Source organism: Cydia pomonella, chromosome 2, assembly GCF_033807575.1.
Source record: "Cydia pomonella isolate Wapato2018A chromosome 2, ilCydPomo1, whole genome shotgun sequence".
NCBI classification, from domain to species: Eukaryota; Metazoa; Arthropoda; class Insecta; order Lepidoptera; family Tortricidae; genus Cydia; species Cydia pomonella.
In genome coordinates, this window is record NC_084704.1 from 19,501,438 (window position 1) to 19,525,336 (window position 23,899).

At 36.2% G+C, this 23,899-nt stretch overlaps 3 protein-coding genes across 3 annotated transcripts in view; 2 read left to right on the forward strand and 1 right to left on the reverse strand.

Annotated features, from left to right (window-relative positions):
- The first annotated feature begins 952 nt into the window (after positions 1-952).
- Positions 953-3,200, forward strand: LOC133534594 (mesoderm induction early response protein 1). The gene has a single exon (XM_061873767.1). The coding sequence runs from the start codon at positions 1,285-1,287 to the stop codon at positions 2,470-2,472; it is 1,188 nt and encodes a 395-aa protein (XP_061729751.1). The 5' UTR covers positions 953-1,284; the 3' UTR covers positions 2,473-3,200.
- Positions 3,201-11,537: 8,337 nt separating this feature from the next.
- LOC133534598 (KIF-binding protein-like) lies at positions 11,538-15,555 on the forward strand. The gene is made up of 2 exons (XM_061873772.1): positions 11,538-13,457; positions 13,781-15,555. Exons 1-2 carry the CDS (start codon positions 12,482-12,484, stop codon positions 14,605-14,607), a joined length of 1,803 nt encoding a protein of 600 aa, XP_061729756.1. The 5' UTR covers positions 11,538-12,481; the 3' UTR covers positions 14,608-15,555.
- LOC133534603 (UDP-glycosyltransferase UGT5-like) overlaps positions 15,549-23,899 on the reverse strand; it is a 36,419-nt gene continuing 28,068 nt past the window's right edge. The window contains 2 exon segments of the mRNA XM_061873786.1: positions 15,549-17,898; positions 21,480-21,696. Coding sequence (XP_061729770.1) covers positions 17,610-17,898; positions 21,480-21,696 — 506 coding nt within the window. The 3' untranslated portion in view covers positions 15,549-17,609.

Below are 23,899 nucleotides of genomic sequence, written 5' to 3' on the forward strand. Positions count from 1 at the left end.
TTGTGCAAAATTACAGTCAGCGACATGAGCATTATGCTGTAACAATTTCGGCAGAACTTTTATTCTGCTGCATAAAATTCTGCGAAATTAAAGTCGGCAATAATAACAGTATGCCATTACAAATTCGGTAGAATGTAATTTATGCTACATGAAATTCTGCGAAAGTAAAATCTACGATCTTATTATTCTGCTATTCAATATTCTGCCAAATGAATATTAGGCGACATGACAGTTATGGTAATTATACAATTATGCAAAAGTATCATTCGGTTAAAAATGTTTCTGCGAAAACTGCTATGCGAAGTGTATTTCGGACAATTGATATTATGCAAAATTTCATTTTCATTTTTCAAAGGGAAGCCTGTCAAAAGAGGTACCCTGCGGCGGTACATTGGTCGCATTTTTATCACTTGTCATGTCATGCGTCACTTTCGCACTTTTTTTTACCTACTTGTTAGAACGTGACTGGCATGATGCCAGATGATAAAAAACCGACGAAAAACGAAGTATTAACTCAATTTCGGTTGACCTGTGGGTTGGAACTGGAACGTTAGTGCATAACTACGTTCAGGTATAAACAACGCTAACCTAACGTTGGAAATGTAATTTTTTTTATTAATAGGAGGAAGCAATATTTAAAAGTACTTAGGTACTTGGTCAAGCTCAAATTGAACATTACATAGCAATTTTTTTCATCGTAAAAAAACTCGCTAATGAAGGAAAATGTGACATAAATACCATCCCTCCTCCTCTTATCTGCAAAGTTTACAAACGAAAAATTATGAAATTTTTAAATAATAAACATAACATTATCATATATGTTACGGAAAATATTTAATCATACCTATCTTGATAACTTTTTTTTTAATTATCAAAAACACATCATCATCATCACACATCACGGAAAAATATTCTTTCTCGGGTCTGAAATCGGATATCAGGCCTGACAATGATCATATATTTCTTCAGTCAGGCTTTACGGAACCCTTGGTGCGCGAGTTAAACGAAGTCGCAATTGCTGGTTTTTTTTACAAAACATGAATGGTAGAAAACTTAGTTTTAACCTGGCAACATTTAGTGTCAGCCATGGACGATTTCGTGTCAAAATATTTTTGTTTGGTTTATAGTATTTCGCTTTGAAATCAGCATTAAATGTTATTCTCTTGGTATATTTTATCCGCTAGAGTAGTCTAATTTATGAACCAGCTTTATAATTCAAAGATAGCGAAAATGTTATTGTGATGTGATATTCGGCGGCACTGCTGGTCTGTGGTGGCTGTAGTCATGACTGATTGCGCGCTGGTGACCAGTGTAAGCGAACACGATGCCAGTATGGACGTGGGGAGCGACAAGTCTCTCTTCGAGCCTACTGTTGATATGATGGTGAATGACTTCGACGACGAGCGCACGTTGGAGGAAGAGGAAGCGTTGGCGGCAGGGGAGCAACAAGATCCTAAGGCGGAGTTGAATAGTCTGCAACGTGAAGGGGACATGCCTTTAGACGAGTTGCTGGCCTTGTACGGTTTAGACAAGAATATGGACAAGCCAGCACCCGAACCTATACCTGAGCCCATACCTGAAGAAGTAGAGAAGCCTGAGTCTGAACTGCAACAGTTGTACACAGAGACAACAAGCCCTGAGGCGACAAGATGCTTACGTTCCGGCTCCCGGCCACCCTCGGAAGAAGAAGAAGACTATGACTACAGCCCGGATGAAGATGATTGGAAGAAAACTATAATGGTTGGCAGTGACTACCAAGCAGGTATTCCTGAGGGTTTGTGTAGCTATGATGATGCTCTTCCCTATGAAAATGAGGATAAATTGCTCTGGAACCCTACTGTCCTAGAGGAAAATGTTATTGAAGATTATATGAAGAAGATTAATGCATTAAATTGTGGCAGTGGAGTTGAAGCAGTGCCTAGAGGGAAGCAGCTGCGTGATGATGAAGAGGCCTTGTTCTTGTTGCAGCAGTGTGGCCACAATGTGGAAGAGGCTCTCCGGCGACGGCGCATCTCTGCCCAAACCCCGGCACATGCCAGCTTGTGGTCTGAAGAAGAATGCCGTAATTTTGAAAATGGCCTCAAAGCACACGGTAAAGATTTTCACCTGATAAGGCAAAACAAAGTAAGGACTCGGTCTGTTGGTGAACTGGTACAATTCTATTACATATGGAAGAAGACAGAGCGACATGATATATTTGCTAACAAAGCTAGGTTAGAGAAAAAAAAGTATACTCTTCATCCAGGACATACAGATTATATGGACAGGTTCTTAGAGGAGCAAGAGGCTACAGGAGGAACAGGTACCGTGCGCCCAGCATCCCCATCCCCAATGATGGTTTATGCTCCATCTTCTGATACCCAGCCTGACCCGCTGGCTTTAGGAGAAAAAGAAGTTTTCTCACAGTTGAACCACTCTGCTCCTCCGAGGACCATGTCTACAGAAGAACAGGAACCAGACCATGGCTCCTAATATTTGTATGTATTGCAAGGCCACACTATTTCTTTGCTTGTAGCATGCTGAATGCTAGTCTGATTTATTCAATCAAATTAGCATAGTAAGCATTTGTAGAGAAACTTAATACTAAATGTGACTTACTGGGTTAGACATGGTTGGTTCCCAAGACATTGACTGAACTAACTTTATTCAAAACATTAAATGGATAGTTTATCTTTTTACAAGAAGCGATTATGTGGGTCTTAAAGGTGCATTTTCAGTGTTTTTTAAATGTTTTATGAAGTCTATATTCTCTATCACTATAACTTTGTAGACAAAAGAATATTTTAGTCTCAATCTTATACTTAATCAATAAATATTAGGGACAATCTTACACACACCAACCTAGCCTCAAAGTAAGCAAAGCTTGTACAATGGGTACTATGTGATGATATACACACATACATTTGTATAGATAAATACATACATAGAATACACCCAGAACTCAGGAACAAATATCTGTGTTCATCACACAAATAAATGCCCTTACCGGGATTCGAACCTGGGACCATCAACTTCATAGGCAGGGTCATTACCCACTAGGCCAGACCGGTCATCAAAATACTTTATTGCTGCTAAAATTTTTATAGCACTACACTTGTAGCTGATCCCAGCGTTTTCTCGCTTTGTAGAGGAAACTGAATACAAACAGACAACCCACCAGGCGGGGTAGCAATAAATACATACTTTTGAATACTTGTCAATTTTCTTGTTTTATCAACAGATTTTAAAGTTTAGATGTATATTTTGGCCTATTATCTAAATATATGAGATATCCAGTTAATCCAGTATTAAATCTGCCAATACAATACACAAATTGATTAACTCCATATATCCATAAAACAGCCATAGCAACTGACTAAAATTGAGGAAAATATGCCAACAACTAACAAATATGAGTAATGGAACTGACAGGCTTGTTTTTGCTTGTTTGGGAGCAAAATCGAATTTAATAAATACAGTCTGTCTAAGCTAACTCTGCAACTTTGCCAGATTTTTGTACAAGTATGAGAAAAAGTATCTGGCCTCCTATTTCCATTTAGTTGAAAAAGCTACCTTTTACATAGAGACTGAGAATTGTTTGCAGCAAGCTTTTGTATACAAAGATGTATGCAGGGGTGCTAAGGTAATTATTTTGCTGACTGTACATACAGAAAAACACTAAATCTATCAGCATGTACATTGTACAATTCTCCCGCGATATTAGTTGTATTAGTATCTCTACTCGTAGATTGTATAGTAGTATAACTACTATACAATCTACGAGTAGAGATACTAATACAACTAATATTGCGGGAGAATTGTATTGCGTGAGTGTCCTTGCTAAGGAAACATCACATTTAAAGACTTTTAAGAATTTGGGCATCATCTCCTTTAGAAAGCATAAGAAATTTATTGAAAATACTTTAAAAATTTAACTTGAAATAATTTTTTACCTAAGTATATAGTTATATACTTTATTGAAAATACTTTTATATACTTAGGTAAAAAATTATTTCAAGTTAAATTTTTAAAGTATTTTCAATAAATTTCTTATGCTTTCTAAAGGAGATGATGCCCAAATTCTTAAAAGTCTTTAAATGTGATGTTTCCTTAGCAAGGACACTCACTCCCTAAATACCAGGTGGGTCTTCTGTACCGAGAGTTAGTATATTATTGTACTTTTTAGGTACCTGCTCGATTCTTTTTATAGGTACTTATGTCTCGCTTTGATTATTATTTTATGAAATAAGTTAACTAAATATCTACTTCAAAAAATTAGTTAATGCCGAACATTATAATACCTTGTCGTTTTTCAATATCAAGAAGGTATTACGGGTTTCAAAAGCCTTCATGCCTGTAAATTTAGTTTAGGAAATAGCAAGGTGAATATACATTTCTTGTTTCATTTATTTCCATTAACGAGTGCTTATTGGCGGCAGTTACTCATAACCCGTTTTCAAACCTTCAAAACTTCCAAATGATACAAGAACTAATATTAAAGAACTTTAGTGATAATAGCGCTCCCTGTACATCAGATCGGTGAAATGTTGTTAAAATTTTCGATAGACTTCACTTTGAGAATGCTTACTCATAATGTTTTTTCATTACACCTCACCTGCGAGGAAATAAATACAATCTAACTGCCCATCGTTTCAATGTGTTATTTAAATCATAATTATTATGAAACCAATAGTCGTAAAATCTGAATACCACTGTGAGTTTTTACTCCCTGAATGCCACGTAAAATAAGAAGTGTAATGAGAAAGTGTTTTGCTGTGCAAATTGAAAGTTTAACGGGGAAAATACCGAGGTAATGTATACATGTAGGCGCCCGATCGTTATATCAGGCAGATCGTAAAGTTCCTGTATAAGGTTTTGACGATACGACAGTCACATTAATCTAACATAGGTTCGTTACTTAGGTTGCTTCAGATGCCCGAAGGGCAAACTGACTAGAAATAAGAGACACGCGTGGCGGGGCTCCGCCGACCCAGGGAACGAGACAATGATTATCACGTTTAGCGATATGCCGCAGTTAAATCCTAATTTCGTGATCTGCCTGTTTGATTGTAATAAAATTAATGGTGTACCACCTGTATTCAGAATCACAATCACAACAAGTATCTAACTGTCTATTGATATGATATTTTCGAATTCCTTTACAAAAAACGGACCATCGTTGACAGCACTATCTATTGGGCAATTAACGTCGCCTTCTCCATTGCTAGTTTTCCTAGTAACAATGTTAAGTTTAGTTAAGTATTTATTAATTGTAGTTGCGTTTGTTTGAGTATTTAAGAGAATACTTGTATATGAATTTATTTAAGGCATGGGCATGAGGCAGATCTAAAGCGCTAAGTGCAAAAAACACAGATCAATTTGTAAATATATTTTGAGGGACCTTTATTGAGTTGGGATGTTAGCGCTCTCTGTCGTGCTCATGAGTTCCAAGTTGTTATTTTTCCCTGCAGGTCATCTGCTTTGGGCTGTACGTTTTTAACGTAATTAGAGCAATATTTTTTTATACATACGTTTAATTCCAATAAAGATCCTTCAAAAATATAGAGGAAAATCATTTTTGAAAAGCGCGCTCCTGCTATGCCCTACGTTTCGCTGGACAGATACTTTTGCTGAAGGGGACAGAGGGACTACCACTCACGTTGTTCGACGTGGTGCCTCCCTGTCACGCTTACGTTCGAATTTACAAGGGCGACAGAGAGGCAATACGATGAACGTGCGTAAGCCCTCAGCGTCGGTCTCTCTTAGCAGCATGCTAGCAGAAAGTTTCCTGCAAAAAGGTGAATGAATAAATAAAATAACCCCTTTGTACATAGATGCATACAAATCAAGTCCTTTTTTTTGTTTGCGCTCATAATAGTACATTACGATACGAGTGCGAAAAGTAGGAAATTCGCAACGAGAGTGGTGATAAATTAAAACACGAAAGGAGTGTTTTAAATCGATACGAGTTGTGAATAATCTCTATATGCCCGTGTATCGTACAACATTTCACAGTACATATGGCCCTTTAAAATTTGTGCACTTGTGCGGTAAAGTAGCACCATGTGTACTGTAAAATGACTTTTCCTCACACCAGCTCGTAAAGGCTCTCTTGATTATTCAAAAACTGATGTGAAAGTTGCACTTTGTCCACAAGAGAGTGGCGAAGTAATTTGATGCAAAATTTTAGTTGTTTCCTTATGTTGGCTGGTGAATTGACTTTTGGCTGGTGAAATGATGATTGTGAATGATAAATATTTAATATCGTTCGTGTGGATTTAATTTTGTTTGATGTTTTACTTACACTTAGTGTTTTCCTCGCGTTGGTGTGGTGAATATTTTTGTTTCACTTAGTAGCAAAATTTGTTTGACCATCGTACCTTGAAACCCCCGCAATGATCATGATTCCACTTTTCGGACCACTCGCTACGCTTGAGATTCAATTTTGGAATCATTCTCTTGCACGGGTATCAATATTAGCACGACCAGTTAAACAACAACTTTGCGCCCTTGTTAAACAAATAAGTACTAGGTAACTATTAGGTGTGAGCGTGTAGGTGCTGTGGCGGGGGCGAATGTCGAATAAAAATGATATATCTCTAATCATTAATTATATGTATATTATAGGTATCTTAAATAGATTTTAATTCAATGATTATCCCAATCGGCAAGTAAATACCTCGGTTATTAGGAGATGCATGAGATTAAGAAAAACGACCGATCCTCCATACAAACGTAGTTCCCATTTTCCTGTCTGGATCTTGAAGTTGTGAAAAATATTTACCTATAGACATTTTTATGTATATTAACCATAGATATGCCTCTTCGTTTGACGTTTTTCGATTTTTTTTTATTAAATTAAGAGCAAAGAAAAAATTCAATAAAAAATCTTGAATGCTTTTATTATTACAATTTAAAAATTTCAAATGAGGCGTAGCTGTGGATAATATACATCTATAGAGTCAAAATATTTTCTATAATGTTAATATGTGACTACCTACCTAATATCTGACTGAATAGGGACTACCTACGTTTGTAAGGAGAAGTGGTTACGTAGTGTCCACTTTCATCCTTCGACGCTCTGGCTATATATTCTCAGTGATAGTAGGTTCATAATAAGTAAGGCATCCATAATCGACATTAAAAATTTATGGAATTGAAGGAGGCGAGGCCTTCTGAGATCATTATGATGGGGACTTTATTTTTGTCGTGGTTCGTGTCTCACGTCATATTTCTTTTCATTGCTCTGAAAGTGAGTCGTTGTTCTAAAAAGTGTGTAGAAAATGATACTTTAAAATTTGATATAAAATGGATTTGTTGTACAATTTCCATTCTCATATTTAACTCCCTATTCCATAAATCACGAAACTTTTACTTAAATTGTTAATTGAAAGTACCCTCAAGAAATACTATAAGAGTTTATACTTACAAGGAAAGGTACCCAACTGTCCCCCTTCGGCCACCATTTCATCCCTTGTCCCACAATCTACTATTGATTACTAATATTGTGTCCAAGTCTAGTCAAAGGTCCCACTTTGTCGCTTACCATAAGGACAAGATTTGCTTGTACGAATAACCTGTTAAAGTGTCCTTATAGCAAGCGACAAATTGGGACTTTTTGCTTGGAAACGACAAATACTGTGTGTATTGTAATACATATGTATTATGGGTATCATAAATTGGCGTGGTGTAAACTTGAAATAGGCAGACCTGCCCAGTTAGTGTTACCTGTAACTTATAGTTTACTTACCTCCTGGATGTACAATTTGTACATACGTGTGTGTGTGTAGTGTTGATCTTTATCTAATTCTCAGAAAACTGGATAACAGGATGTCAGAGCAAAGTCGAGGCTAAGGCAGCCATGCATGGCGAACTTGATGAAATATACCTAACTGTAAATTTGCTACATGCATTAATTTTTTGGAAATGTCAGTCGATTCTACTTCCCGTAATATTCAAATATTCCTAATAAACGTGCTATGTATTGTACCCCAGAACCTTCGAAATTGTGTAAATGTGGCGCTTGCCCCGCGACGTGAGTAAAACCGTGCGCGCGGCCTGTGACGTCACAGGGCGCACGGCTGCGCCAAAATGGCCAAAATAATCATAAAAAATACGTTTAAGTACCTATACTATATTTGCCAAACATTTTTTTTCTCGTCATAACATAAAAAAAATTGTTAAAATTTTACATTTTTAAACTCGAATAATGTATTCATGTTAGAATGTAGAATTGTAGATTCGTCTGACTATCCGTGGCAGCTCAGTACTATAAAGCTGACATTTGCACAGCATATATTACAATATAATACGGTGAAATTTAATCGGTGATCAGGACTTGAAAAAAATTAATTACCCACCTAAATAGAATTCAATACGCGAGATCACATGCAATCTTCTTCACCGTCTAATTAATTATTAATCACTGGATACATCTCACTGGATTCATCTGGATCTGGACACCCTACCTTTATTGAAGGAAAGTAGGTGTATCTGAAATGCCATCGCTTTGGCGGGGAATTTGACAATGGCTTCAGGCTTATTGCTCATCATTCTTTAGTTTTTTATGGCTGTTACTTTGGAAAGAGGTTCTAAACTCTAGACTAAACCATTGGTAGAGTGACATTTTAATTTCAGCTTAAAAATTACGTATGACAATAAATGCTACATAAATGTGATCGTCATTGATTACTGAATTAGATAAATTGGTTCCTGATCTCCGATAAATTTTCACTATGTATAAGTCCGCCTATTGTGACGAACGTTCGACAGCGGAGCTCTACACACAGCATGGCCCGACGACGTGCCCTTGACGTATGTTAGGCCTTTTGTGAGTTTAATCTAATTTACAATTTTAATAAGTTTTAAATGTGCCGTTTTGGATTGGGCTTGAGAACACTGACTCTAATTTTATAATTATCAAATATATTGTTTGTATGTGGACGATCGCATTTTATGATATCATTTAATTTTTATTATTTTTGACGAGAACGATTTTTAGGAATAATGAATAACAGTTAGATTATAAGATATTATCAGTACAATGTATATAAATAAATTACAATAATTTGAATGCTCTATTATATCTATCATAGATAGTTCAATAAGGATCACCATGCTGCGGCGTGTCATGGTCGCATTTTTATCACTTGTCATGTCCAAAGAGCATATAATCACTACGTTTTAAGAGACGGGACTTCCATACTAGCGAGTGGACTCGGTTTATTTCGCAAATCATTACCAAAATCTACGACAAAGAACTGTCAAGGAACCATAATACCAACATAACCGATTTAAATAGTGTAGTACGCTACACGCTTGCGATTCTTATCGATATCGATAAAATGGGGAGGGTTGAAACATAGGCTCCTGTCTAAAAATTTTGTACTAGAAATCAGGTTAGCATCGAGTCCACATTTAAGTTGTATGTTATATAGTGGATAGTTCTTTGAGTGGACTAATATCTGGTCGGGCTTAATGTGGACCCGAATTATTTTAATATAGTTTTTAAGTCTTGTTTTTTTTATTTAACTCTTTATTTTCAAAATGTTCTGCACATACATGTTTCAATAAATGTTACTTTTCTATGGGAAGATGTATCGTCAGGTCTTCGTTCCCAACAAATTTGACCCACTGCCTGCATCTGAAAACATACAGCCTTGGACAAACATGACTTTATCTACAGTTTATATTCCAAGTATTTGCTAATGAGATGATCAACTGATTATTTAGCGCTAATATGCATCTATAAATCATGTTTTTCGGCATCCAGTTATCAACGACCCTTTATCAATGCTCTAACTTTTTATGTATTTATATGTCTGTCATGAGAACTGGTCTGGCCTACTGGGCAGTAACCCTGCCTATGAAGCCGATGGTCCCAGGTTCAAATTATGGTACGGGCATTTATTTGTGTGATGCGTATTTGTTCCTGAGTCATGTATGTTTTCTATGTATTTATATGTATATATCGTTGTCTAAGTACCCACAACACATGTCTTATTGAGCTTCCTATGGGATTAAGTCAATTTGTGTAATAATGTCGTATAATATTTTTTATTGATCACAAAAAGAGAGATTAATTTACTTACATTTCAGATTAATATATTAAATAATTACTAGATTAAAAAAATATGTCAAATAATGACCATTAATGCATAGATGATAGATAATTTTCCACTGAAAATCTTCGACGAATTAATTTTGTGTCATATTGCATGCAAGTTCTCAGGAAATTTCACATATTTTATTTAATTACTTACACTGATATACAAATAAACATACAATTATCGATAGTTTTAGTACATCCCTAGTTCACAACTAAAAATAATATAAAATATCAAATTTTCGATGTGTTTAAAGCCTGCTGCACCAAAATAAGGTCAAAAGTATCTAAAGCAATACGTACCGGTCTTTATCCAAGGGAAATTTCGCCATAAAATCCCTTTTTTCGTGATTTTCTCGAGTGGCTCGCTTGCCACATATTTCACACTTAGTACACCATTTTCTCGGTGGCATTATAACAAAGTCGCTCTTTACCCTGATCACGAATCACAATTTTCGATATTTTCACTAAATAATAAAGAAATTGCACGAAATACCCGAACAAAACATTGAAGCCTTCATAACAAACAAAACAATTAGGCTGACAGTTGACTTGATGTAAACTTGACAGAATAAATAGCACTGACGTTTTATTTTTCTTCGTTGGCAAAGATTTGCGAAACAAGTTCCATACAAAACTTATTTTGTTCCTAGTTGCGTCAGCCTGGTCATGTCACGCGTCCCTTTCGCACTTCTTTTAAAATATGGCTTCCATCAAATCTATGATGATTTTGCCAATGTCATGTTTCGTTGTAAATTTTAAGTGTGCTCGTAGAGCATGACGTTGTTCGGTAGTTGCTTTTAGTAAAGAGATAGCTGGACTTTACTAAAAGCCACGATGGATTGCCGGGTGTTGATTAAAACATGGTTAAACGCGTTTCAAGATAAGTTTTTCATTAGCTGCACACTTCCACGATAGTTAACTGCATATTAAGCTATCAATATTACACTTTAAACAACATGAATGAGCAAAAAATAAAAAATATTCTCGAGACGTCTTCGCTATTTTGAATCTCAACGACAGCCATCACTTTCGTGTGCGATAGTGATAGATAGTGCGATAAAAATGGAACCATGATACAAAAGAAAGACGTATTGTCATAAGGACGTGTACACAATCAATGGGTAGTGTGAAGGTTACTAAAATAGATAAAACATTAAACAGTGCAAGTTTCAGTGATGGTTTTTATTTCGTAAAACTTATGCTTATTGAGCATGAGCATTATTTTAGTATAAATCAGAAATGTCAAATTTATTTATGGTAACATTTAGGTACACCATTCCGAAGTAAAAACATAAAACTTTTTTCTAATAGAGTTGCTTCCAATTTTTCGAAACGCTTGTATTACATTCTATATTAACTAAAAGTTGCCTTAAAATTCAACTTTTATACTAAAAACTGCTTTAAATATGTTAAATTAACAAAATATATTTTGACAGATGCTTTCGCGCCCTAAACGATCTTTGAAAATTGTGTGACGTCAAAGTTTACGGTTTGACACAACTACAAACACGTAGAAGATACGAACTGTCAACTGACATTTGTCATTTGTTGTTTATCGCCTATCAACAGTGTCAATCCGAGAGTTGTGACGTCATCAGAATCTTCAATGACGTTTCCAGTTTGGTCACGTGACGTGTGCCAAAAGATATTTTAAATTCAATATTTACAAAAATATGGTCATTACAGGTCCCCTAAAAGTAGTTTAACATGTTCTTATAATCCAAAAGAATTTATTGGGATACAATTCTGCCCTAAGATTTGTAGATGGAAACAACCCTATTCCTCTTCACGCTTAAACCTAGTTAAAATTTGTTATAGAGATAGTTTTGAGTCCCGGGGAAGACCATAGCACAGTTTTTATCCCAAAAATCACCTCTTAAAGTGACAATTACATCGACACTATCAGGCTCGAGCAAGAGCATTTTTCCGTTTCACCAAATACCAGCAAATATTTGAAGCGAAAAAAAATGGTTCATATGCCAAAAAAATTAAGTAGTTAGAGACAATTTGCAAAGTATTTTTTACATTTCAAATATTGTTAACGATGTGTTGATATAACGTAGTGATTATATGCTCTTTGTGCTGATATTGCGTGGAACGGAAAACGATTATTAGGCCCGACATCGGGACTGATATCGGGAAGTGTGGATGTAATTGGCGCTTAAGGGTGTGAAAAGGGAGATGGAAGTTTCTATGGGGAACTCTTAAGTCAATTAAAAAAAAAGCAAATGTTAAATTAGAAGAAAACGTCAAAGAGCATATAATCACTGAAAACGTAAATTATATTATTAGCGAAACTAATTACCAAAATAAACACAAAATGTTAACAAGAGTACAGTAACTAATTGTGATATACAAAGGTATAATTAGTTTTCTTAAAGACTCAAGTGTGATATGCAAATAATGGGGGAAATGGCAGAAAATATGACTGAGAAAGAAGTGCTTAACGATTTCAAAGAGAGCTATTATAAAGTAAGGAAGCTACTCGACGAGGAGAGCAAAAATGACCCGGAAACGGAGCCGTATCTATCGAAATATAAAGCAAAAGAGTTATTGTTGACCATGCGCGAATCTCTTACCAAAATAATAGGCTCCCAGACCGATTTGGACAGGGTAAAGCTGGATGCGATGATGGGAACAGTTCTCTTAAACATAGGCATCATTAACATGGACACGGAAGAATTGACGGCCAGCGAAAAAGTTCTTACAGAAGCAGTGAATCTGCTTTCCGAAAATTCGTTAAAACCAGAGGTCATAACGACTGTGCTTAATATTTACAATAATTTAGGCATTCTATGGTCAAGTCGAGATAATCCGGAAACAGCTAAAGTATTTTTACTTAAAGCCAAAGAACTGTATGAATCTTTCAAATGTACTTTACAAATGCCTTTGCCTATTGAACAAATGCTTGCGAACTTTGAGGAGACTCCTGTATCGGATTTCATGCTACTGGAGAAAGCATATACATTGACTCTGTACTACTTGGCACAGGTATATGGTACATTGAAAGAGAATTTGAAGTCAGGTGTGTACTGTCATTCAACTCTGCGCAGGCAGTTGCAGTACTCAGACTATGAGCCTATAGATTGGGCTTTAAATTCTGCCACACTGTCTCAGTTCTTTGCTGAGCAGAATGGTTTTTACCAGTCAAGACATCACTTAGCAGCAGCTTCTACCATCCTTGAGAAGTATGAGAAGAAAATGATGGAGTCCGCCAGTAATGATGATGCATTTTTAGCTAAAGTGGAAACATTCAAACACAGATCAGCCGATGTGGCTCGGTGCTGGGTAAAGTATTGCCTGCTGCTTATGACTGCTTCAAAGGCTAGGTTGATGACGGACAGTGAAATGAGTGCTGATGCAGTAACTGGTTAGTTTTGATATTTTGGACTTTATATTCATATGTTTAATTATTTATTACAAGTATCATGCTGTTATCGAAGTTGTGATCCTTTTACCTAAGGACACCATTTTTACCTTAATGTAGTTATAAGTTCAAAACACTAACACTCTTATTTTGAAACCATTATTGTGTTTGTATTTATTTTTGTATTGCATTCCATGCAATGGTTTTTGATATACCTCTTGTCCTTATTATCTTTTATCAACTAATTTTGATCTTGTATTAAATTTACTATCTATAAATTTATGCAATAAAGTTTAAATAAATAAATAAATTTCTTCCTATTTCAGACATGTCTAATTTGAAACTTGAAGATGAAGGAAATATCTGTGATGGAGACATTAAAAACCTAATATTTCCTGATCTGGATGTGTCTGTGTATGAAAAGAAAATTACAGATAAGTTCCTACTCACTTACCAAGATGCCAGGGAAGTGTTTCTAAGTTGCCAGAGCTGGTTAAATAAAGCTAAAGAATACTACAAATTGGATACTTTAGCATCAGATTACATAGAGCTTGTTCAGGACAGTTCTCAAGCTTATTCTTACCTGGCATTTTTTGAAGAGGATGATGAAAGGCGCGCCAAAATGCATAAGCGGCGTATAGACATGCTGGAAGAACTGATAAAAGAAATCAACCCTACATACTATCTACAGTACTGTCGACAACTGTGGTATGAACTTGGTGAAGTCTACACAGATATACTCAATATAAAATTGGAAAAGTTAAATAATTCAAATGAGAGACCTACCGCACATGCATTGAAGAAAATTAATGCACTATGTGAAAAGAGTATTGAAATGTATGATAACTTTATCAACTCAGTGAAGGATAAAAACAGTAAAATGCCACTTAAATTAGATAGTGATCATGTACGGCCTGTAATAAGTGCATATGCATTTATAGGTAGAAATAGTATGAAGAGAATTGCTCTAGATAAGAACACTCAACTAGAGAATGCTCAGAAGAGTTTTGACTCATACCAGGCTGTTGTGGACATCTGTACTAATGACCCTGATGCAGCTTCAATGATGCAAGAAGAATACAGTTTGTGTAAGGAGATGGTGCAGATTTTGCCCATAAAGATTAAAAAGTTACAAATGGAGCAGCTTGTATAACAGGCATTATATTGTTAGTATGTTATTCAACTATTATAGCTTTGCTTGTTTAGACACATACAATAGTAATTGGTTTCACAAATAGCAAAATTCTTGTTTACCACTCATGCTGATATTGAGGCCCAGCACAAGAGAATCTTGCGCATTGCTGAGTTTTAAGGCATGTAAGGTGAACAAACTTTGCTGCCAAGTGAAGCATACAATTTTCTTAACAGCTTTGCAAGGAAAATACTAGCTGAACAACAATAAATCACAAATTCAATCATATATTTTTTCTATTATATTTTTAAAATTCAAAATCATCTTACGAAACAACTCATAATTTACATGTAATTACTTTGCACACATATCGAAACATAAATAGGGCTTTTACGAGCGGGTGTTGTGAAGTAGTTACAGTCTATATATTCAACTCGCAAAATATGGCTAAGGGTTGAAAAGGCTATATGGAGTGTAATGTATACAGTAACATGAGTTAACTTTGGAGAGAAATTTATTCAACATTTTATGCTTATTTACATGCAAGTCTTGGACTCCAATCTATTTTGTGTATTTGTTTACCTATTGGTAATTCTATATAAACACTATTTGCACTATTTTACAGGATTGTGTATACCTTATATGTTTGTAATAAAGCAAACTTTAAATGTGTCATTTCCAAGCAAAAAGTCCTACTTTGTTGTATGCCATAAGGACGCTTTGACTTTGACAGATTATTCATATAAGGATACAAGCAAATCTCGTCCTTATGGTAAGCGACATAGTGGGACCTTTGACTAAACTTCGACACAAATTGTTTTGACGATTTGAATAATAATCATGATTACACACTTATTTTTTTGTTTTTGATGTTTCTATTTTTATGTATTAAATTAAGATGTTTTTCGTTCGCCAATGCTTACTGAAATGATGTGTAAGTTGATCAAAAATAAACTACAATAAATGGTATCCCTTTTTATTTTTGGCATAAGGTTACTCACAAATAACAAAACAAAATTATAAATACTTTAGCTAGGGTTTAAACAATGCCTTTCACCTAGAACTGACTACAGTTCGTGCACGAACTACGAAGAAGCGTAAGACCCGGCCCGAGACAGATTCGTAGGTAGGTACAGGTACACCATAACTTTCGTGCGCCAAGTGTAGGTACATACACAAAAATGTATTAAAGCCAGCAGCCGAAAATAATTCTCAAAATGGCCTGCTCTAATAGATTTATAGAGAATCAGTTGTGACATAAGTTAATTAATTCTAATTCACCTACGACAGTAGGTATTATTTACCTACTTTATAGAATAGGTACGCTGCTGAATGTATTCACTAGTATTCAGTGGGGTGGGTAGTACTGAGGTAGTACTCCATGGAGTACAGGGCTGTAACCGCGAAAATTGAAATTCGTCAATTGCGGGCATTTTTCTCTGTCACTCTAATTACGTCTTAGTGGGAGTAAAAGAGAAAGATCCCCGCAATTTGCGAATTTCGGTTTTCGCGGTAGGCCCCCAGTTGCTATCAAAAATATCAGAACATCACTCTAAGTATTAACAATTCGAATGCCGTCATAATATGTGTAGAGATTTTTGTAGGCACTATGTTCGATATATATATCTGATGACGACTGTACCTGGTGTATTACCTACTTATTACATTGGAATTAAAGTATCTAAGTAAGTGTTTACTTTTATGTATAGAAGCAGAACGAACTGCGAATGCTTGTAAGGTAGTTGCTTAATTGCTTATTATTAGAAATGTTATATGATTGAAGATTGTGCTTACCTACTAGGGACCGCAAAACCCCTTGTTTTATAAATATATTATGGTTACCTAGCCGACTGTAACAATAACGATGCAATAACAGTATACGGCCGATTAGGGGAAAACTGGAGAGACTAGGTCCCGGTCCTAAAAGAGACTTGGGACCCTTATATAAGCGTAGAATTTACAAAACATTTAAAATATCATTAATATCAACATCAGAACGCTGCATCAGCTGAATTTAGATAATGGTCCCTTTAGTGTAGTTATTTTACATTAATCAGCAATTCCTCGTAGCTGTTCTAATTCAGAAAACCAAGTCCAGATATTGATGTTCAAACGAACCAACAGCTCGTAAAAAAAGGCGTTAAAAGTAGGTATAGCTATTTTTGCTACGGACCTACTAACAGTACTAACAAACCGTAGCAAAGTAACTGGCATTCGCATAATCTATTCAGATTAATATAATCGAAGACGAAATGTTGGTTAAAATATTTTTATCACAATATCACAATATATTCATTATAATATTTATTAAAAGGGTAGATCCCTTGCGCGCTTTCAAGTACGTTATAAGATAATAAATATTAGGAACTGGATTTTTTAAAGATATGTTTAATTGAGAGCACAAGTTAAATAACGCTTATCCACCTACACAATTCTATTCTATAACATTAAATATACTAGGAAAAAAGTCAGATCAAGATAAGTTGGCAGCGATTTTGTAATTGTGACGTTTTCTTAACAGTTGTACAGGCTGTGGACTATCAAAATCGCTGCTGACTTAGCTTGGTTTGACTCTAAGTAGGTAATAATTATTTACCGAGACAGTTTTGTTGATTCTCATAAAATATTAGTAACTTTGGTGGTAAAATAGACATTGGCAAATTCATCTACCTATCTATTGATGCAATATCTAAATTTTATACATTTGGGACGGTAGATCTATAATTTTCACCTAGGAGCACGACTGGTTTTGCTCTCATTTTGTCTACTTTTCTAAGCAACATTTTTGGAGTAGAATTAGTTGCAACGGCTGCCGCTAATAGTATTCATGTTTGACATTCCATAAGATAACGTGTGTTTGTGACAATCAGCGCCACTTCTCATTCCACCGGTTTCGCACCGTGCCAATGCGTAAATTTTATATTACTTCCCACATTTTTACATACCTACCTAAATAACAATGTGTTACTAGACTAATCTATTACCAAAAATACCTATTATGTCACCTGGACCACAGCCAAACATCAATGAATCTTCTTTTTCTCTTTACCAAAACTAGCACTTATTGTTTTAGGGATAAGGGTGAAGATTGTGTAATGTAGCAGTAGAATAGACAACACGATGGCCCCCAGCAAGGCGGCAGCGACGTCGAGTAGCGCGTATTCGTGTAAAGCGAGGTGCTTGGCGCCGGAGTGGAGGGGCGCCTGCTGTCCCCAGCGGAGCACCCTCTCTGTCCAGTAGACCGCAGTATCGAGCGGCTCGTTCTGCCTGTCTCGCCAAATTTGGGAAGCTCGACGAGCGCTGATACGCATTCTGAAACCACAAGATAAACAGGAGATTAACTTTGGCACTGTAATAATACAAGATCTGCCGAAGTCTGCCTAACCATCCGATTAAAACTTAATGTTACATCATTCGTCAATAAGTAGCTTCGAAAGATGAGATGTGATTGCACCAAAATGACCTTTTATTTTAACTGCTGATTTTCAATCTTACACCCTGGTCACGTCATATAGACCGCGAGCCAGTAAGAAATTTTAATGACCAATCGCCTCCCGAGCGATAGCTCGTATAGTGGTTAACGCCTATGTATGATGGACCCACATGGACGACAGCTGCCGCTCCGTTGGTGGGATGAGAAATGGCAGCCATCGAAACACGTACAAAAAATGTAGTCAACGCCTCCCGTTTGACACTTTGTCAGATGATAGTTTAGATGCTATTAAATATAATATTGTGATAAAAAAAATCGTCAGCCGGTTGTATCCGTTGTATCACGGTGGAAAGACCGCCAGCTGGTCGCATGGACATGTAAAAAATCAGCGCTTTTCCTTTTATGATAGTGATAACAAAATCATGAAACTTTGCATGTAGCATTCCATCAGGCGTTTCAATAAACGGATTACGCATTACGCATACTTTGCGGACATAGGCGTGTATTTTTTACATGTTCATGTGACCAGCTGACGGTCTTTCCACCGCGATACAACCGGCTGACGGTTATTTATTATTTAAAATAGCATCTAAAATCATTTGACACAGTATCAATCGGGAGGCAATGACTGAAAAAAAAAATTATGTTCATGTGATCAACTGACGGTCTTTCCGCGATACAACAGGTTGACAATTTTTTTTATTCATGATAGCATCTAAACTATCATCTGACAAAGTATCAGCCGTGAGGTGATGACTGGCGATATATGCAGGGTTTACAGGGTCTTTATTTAGTCACCTGCAATCATTTACAGGGTGAATTTATAGGTCGTAAGATAAGGTAAATGTATATAGAGAGATAGAGATTTGATATTAGAGTGTACGGTTCACCGAACGCTTAAGGCCAGGATGTAGGTACGTATTTTTTTTTGATCTGGTATCTGGATATGAGTATGTTCTTAATACTTACTGTAAGTACTTTAATAGAAACTTCGACAAATTTGTCTTCGTGTAAATAATATACGTATAAATTACTGAAATGATTGGACATATATGAAAAACATTTTTAAAATTGTTTCGACCGCAATCCTTGATTTGTACCATTTACCGAACTAAGAAACCTGATTTGCACATAATACCGAATCTGGAGGCCACATTACAGAACTAGAAATTAAATGTATGAAAATATGGAATTGAGTGGTGCTCTGATTTTTAGTACCTATCTCACTATTGAGTACTACATACTTCATCTGCGCTAGATTTATGACAACTTTTATTTAATTAAAAATTCGAGTGATATTGATTAAATATAAATAATGAATAAATATCATATTTAATTCATATATATTTATTTATTGCTATATTTAATGAATTAATCAATCTGTAAGTATTTAACCCATGGCCAAGGATGGGTCTTGGCGTACACAATACGCCGGGCATTGATGTAAGTAATTACGTACATCAATGACGCCGGGCCACCATACAAACAGTTTTTACCTAAAACGTATGTATGACTCAGCTTATGAGTCTCGGGCCTGGCGCGCACTGTTGTAAATAAAAATTTAAGACCGAGACCGAAGAATCATATTTTGGCTGTACTCATCACCGAATTCACATTTTACTTAAATTATAACAAAATGTCTGCATTAAAATAGAATAATTATATTACAAAAGTACATAGACAAATGAAATAATAAACCTGTCAAACCATATTTTGAAAGAATAAAAAAATTGAAACGATGTTATGACCTTAAGAAGTATACGCCAATTTCTTACCGTTTTTTTAAGGTTTTACATACGCGGCTTTTAATTGTTTCATCCTAAGGCACAAACTAGCCAGCTCTGCCATGCAGTAGAAGGGATAGGTAATAGCTTGATGAAAAAAAATCACAACCTACTATGAGCTGTTAGTAATCGACTTATAGCTTAAAATAGACTAAATTCGGTGAAAGGGCCCGTTTTTGCGCGTTCGGTGAATCGTACATTTAAGTACTTACCTTACTGAGTAACTTTTACTATAGGACCAACCCCGGAATCGCGAGAAAAAAATTTAAAAATTGTTTAGGTTTTACAGTAGAAAAGTATTTTTTTAGATGACTCGTCGGAAAAATATTGTATATGTTACGGACCAAGTGGTAAATTGGGCATTTTGTTACATTACAAATAGTGACATAATCAAGCTTTTCAATCTCGTATCTTACTTAGGCAACGAAGCTTCATTTCGAGAGAAAACGTTTTCCACCCACTAAATGTTAACAAATCACTTCGATCGCTTCAGCATTTTATATTCTAGGTTAAAAAGGTTTCGCTTTTTTGAAAAAAAAAAACATTTTTTTTTTCTTTGCATATTGAAAAAAAAGGTAAACCTTTAAATCTAGTTTTTCATTGTGTCAATAGCATCCTAAAAATCATGGAGAATGGAAAATATTTAGACGTGGAAAAACGTTTTCTCTTTTTGTATGGACGGTCACGTGCTATACTTCCCTCTTGAGAAACGAATTTAGTCTGAATTTATTGAACTAGAATAAATTTCACCAATCACGTGTCGCCATTGTCAAGAGGACAAAATCAAACGATAGAAGTGATAAAGCAAAAGAAATCAACGAGTTTTTTTTTCTCTAATACCATGTGTTTTATTATTTTTAATACAAATAAAATGAACCTTAATACCTATAGACTACGTAGGACCCGCCGCCGACCCGTGCTCTATGTGAAGGGTATGTGTCCGTCAAGCTTAAAGACAACTTGTACAATTTATACAAAGTAGGGGCTTCAATTTTGGAACGCCTATATCCTATCTTTAGTTAAAATATCATTGGTCCATAAGAGTTTCACAATGCACACGTACCTATTTACACGTAGGTCTTAGAACGTAAGAGTTATTATATCTGTAATGTCTACAGCAGGGTAAGAATAATATACCTAATTACACATGTCAATTAGCAAGGAAACGTGAGGGTTATAATGGTTAGATACATTGGTACCTACAATAGTTATTTACGATACAAATGCAGAAAATAGAAAATACGCAACGAGTGATGATAAATTAAAACACGACCGAAGTGAGTGTTTTAAATAGACACGAGTTGCGGATTACCTATTAGCACATGTATCGTACAACGTTTTACAGTACATAATATAGCTCTTTACATATGCATGGAAAGTGCTCATTCCCGCACGCGCGCAAGTAGCACCATATGTACTGTAAAATAAATTATTTGTAATAATTAATGTCATGCTGTTGCAGAAACTAACACGTGTATAGGAATAGGAAGTGATATATGTAATGTCATATGTCTTCGTACATGAAGCGGTGTATATTTGGGATTTTCTTCTGTGATAGTTGCTGAGGCTTTGCCCAGTAGCTAGCTATCAAACATATTCCCATACTACTTATATGATTCTAACTATACGCCTAATGGTGAGCGTATGTCGAATTGCCCATCAATCAATATACTTACTCTGCGCTGAGCACGCTCTGCAGCCCCTCAAGCATGGATTCCTCCGACAAATCCGCGTACGACAAAACCTTGGCCAGTCCCGCAGCCTCGGCCACCGCTGCGTTCTGTGGTTGGTCTCCAAAGAACGGCACTACCAGCATTGGCTTGCCTGCCGATATCGCCTCGGTCATGCCCAGCAGACCACCGTGCGCTATGAACGCCAACACTTTTTTGTGCCCTGAAAATATTGATTAACACTATTAGTTAACTAATAGTTAGCGGTGGGGTTGAGCTGGAGCGCAGGGGATCGGAACCGGTTTTTTGGAGAAACTTTGAAATAAACATATATTTCGGTTTATTTTATAGTCCAAATATAGGACTTGGTTGTGTTTTTAGATAACGACTTCGTATTATTAGATTGCCCAATTAGAAATGAAATAATTAACAAAGAACGAAAAAATACCGTTTTCGTTCCCATACAAAAAATACCGGTTTCCGATCCCTGCTGGAGCGAATTAGTAGGGTCGCTGAAGATAGGGAGGCGTGGCGCGAGCCTATGAAGGTTCCCATGATACCTAATATTGCGGTAGAATGGTAAACGATTGTAAACGACACTATAATTAATCATGCTTAGTTACCAACAGGATCCTATGAGCGCGTTGGCGGACCGCTGGGATTTGGCGTTGATGCATCGACTGACGCAGCTCTATGTATCGCGCTGCACGTAGGTAGTTTATTAAGTTATTATTTGTAAATAAATGTATTTTCACCACACCAACTGGTAAAGGCTCTCTTGATTGTTCACAAACTAACGAGAAAGTTGCATTTTATCCACATGTGGGGCAAAGTAATCAGATGCAAATGTTGTGTTGATTCCTTATGTTAGCGCCGGTAGAATTGACTTTTTAACCGACTTCAAGATTTCAAAAGAGGAGGTTATCAATTCGGTTGTATGCCTTTTTTTTAAAATGTTTGTTACTGCATTGCTCCGTCATTTCTGAACCGATTTTGAGAATTATTTTTTTGTTTGAATGTATATATATACAGATTGGTCCCGTTTTTGTCAAAACTCAGTTCTGATGATGGGATCCATGAGGAATCGAGGGAACTCTTCAAATGTGAAAGGCATACATATAGTGATTTTTGTATTTTCTGTAACAAATCAAGCATTTACATTTAAAAAAGTGACATTTGATGAAGTGGAACTGCTGATGATGATCAGAATGGAACTCTTCAACGACGCATAGTACACGTTTGGCGATTTCTCCTCTTCGCTGTGTTTGTTAAGTAGATTAGATTTTCAAGACAAATTTTTGTCAGGTCGAGTCCTGACGATGGGGTCCATGAGGAATCGAGTGAACTCTTCAAATATGAAAGGTATACATATAGTGATTTTTGTAGTTTCTTTAACAAATCAAACATTTACATTCTAAAAACTACATTTGATGAAGTGGAACTGCTGATGATGATCAGAATGGTACTCTTCAACGACGCATAGGACACGTTTGGCGATTTGTCCTTTTCGCTGTGTTTGTTAAGCAAATTAGATTTTTCAAGACAAATTTTTGTCAAGTTCCAGTTCTGACGATGGGATCCATGAGTGTCCAGCTTTGGCCTTGTATTCTATAAGATTTTCTCGTATTTACTGTGGCAACACCAGCTCACAGTTGGAATTTGAATATTGCTCTGTCATAGACACGTCAGAGTCAGTGTGTCATCAACCTACCACTAGTTAACATCGTATTTCGTCGTTCTCGCTAATTTTCGCAACTTATTGAAAGCACTACTGCCAATCACGTCTCTAGCATTTAGACTCAGTGTTGTGTGGACGAAGGACACCAGACACATCCGCGAAGTGGAAAATCCGAGGTCTAAGTTGGACGACTCAAGGTAACGGTTCTGAGCTTACTTCTAGCTGGCGACAAGAACAGCCAGAATCACCACCAGCGGTCTTCAACGGCGACCAACGATTTAGCCCCACAACTCCCGGACTGAAAGGTAACTTCGCCCTACACTATTTCACATTTTAGTTTTAATTTAATATTCTAATCTTAATATCTCACAACTTTCTTGCTCAACCGGCCCCTAAATTTCATTCCCTATCGCCCCCCTTTTTTCGAATTACAGTCCACTCTCTCGCTATTGAACATTTTGGTCCTTCGAGCCGGATAATTTGAAAAGTGACCTTTGGTTTTTCGTTTCTCGTTGTTTGTTGCTTATTCAAATTTGTTTGGTCATATCATTTGTTTAATTCAAAATTTAGGGTACACTTATAAAAAAGTCGAGGGTAAGCAAGAAAGTTGGTGGCCGTGTAGTAGTGCTTTTAGTAAATCATTCGTTCACTCGTGGTTAATATTGCTGGCAACATTCTCATAGTTGTCAAGGGTTAACGTCAACTGTCAATGTCACTAGTGTCAGTCAGTAGTACTTCGTTGTTATTG

Excerpts from the sequence above, each read along its gene's own strand:
- LOC133534594 (XM_061873767.1), top strand. The coding sequence starts at position 1,285 with ATGACTGATTGCGCGCTGGTGACCAGTGTAAGCGAACACGATGCCAGT.
- LOC133534598 (XM_061873772.1), top strand. The coding sequence starts at position 12,482 with ATGCAAATAATGGGGGAAATGGCAGAAAATATGACTGAGAAAGAAGTG. Across the intron at positions 13,458-13,780 it reads GAGTGCTGATGCAGTAACTG|ACATGTCTAATTTGAAACTT; the intron begins GTTAGTTTTGAT and ends TTCCTATTTCAG.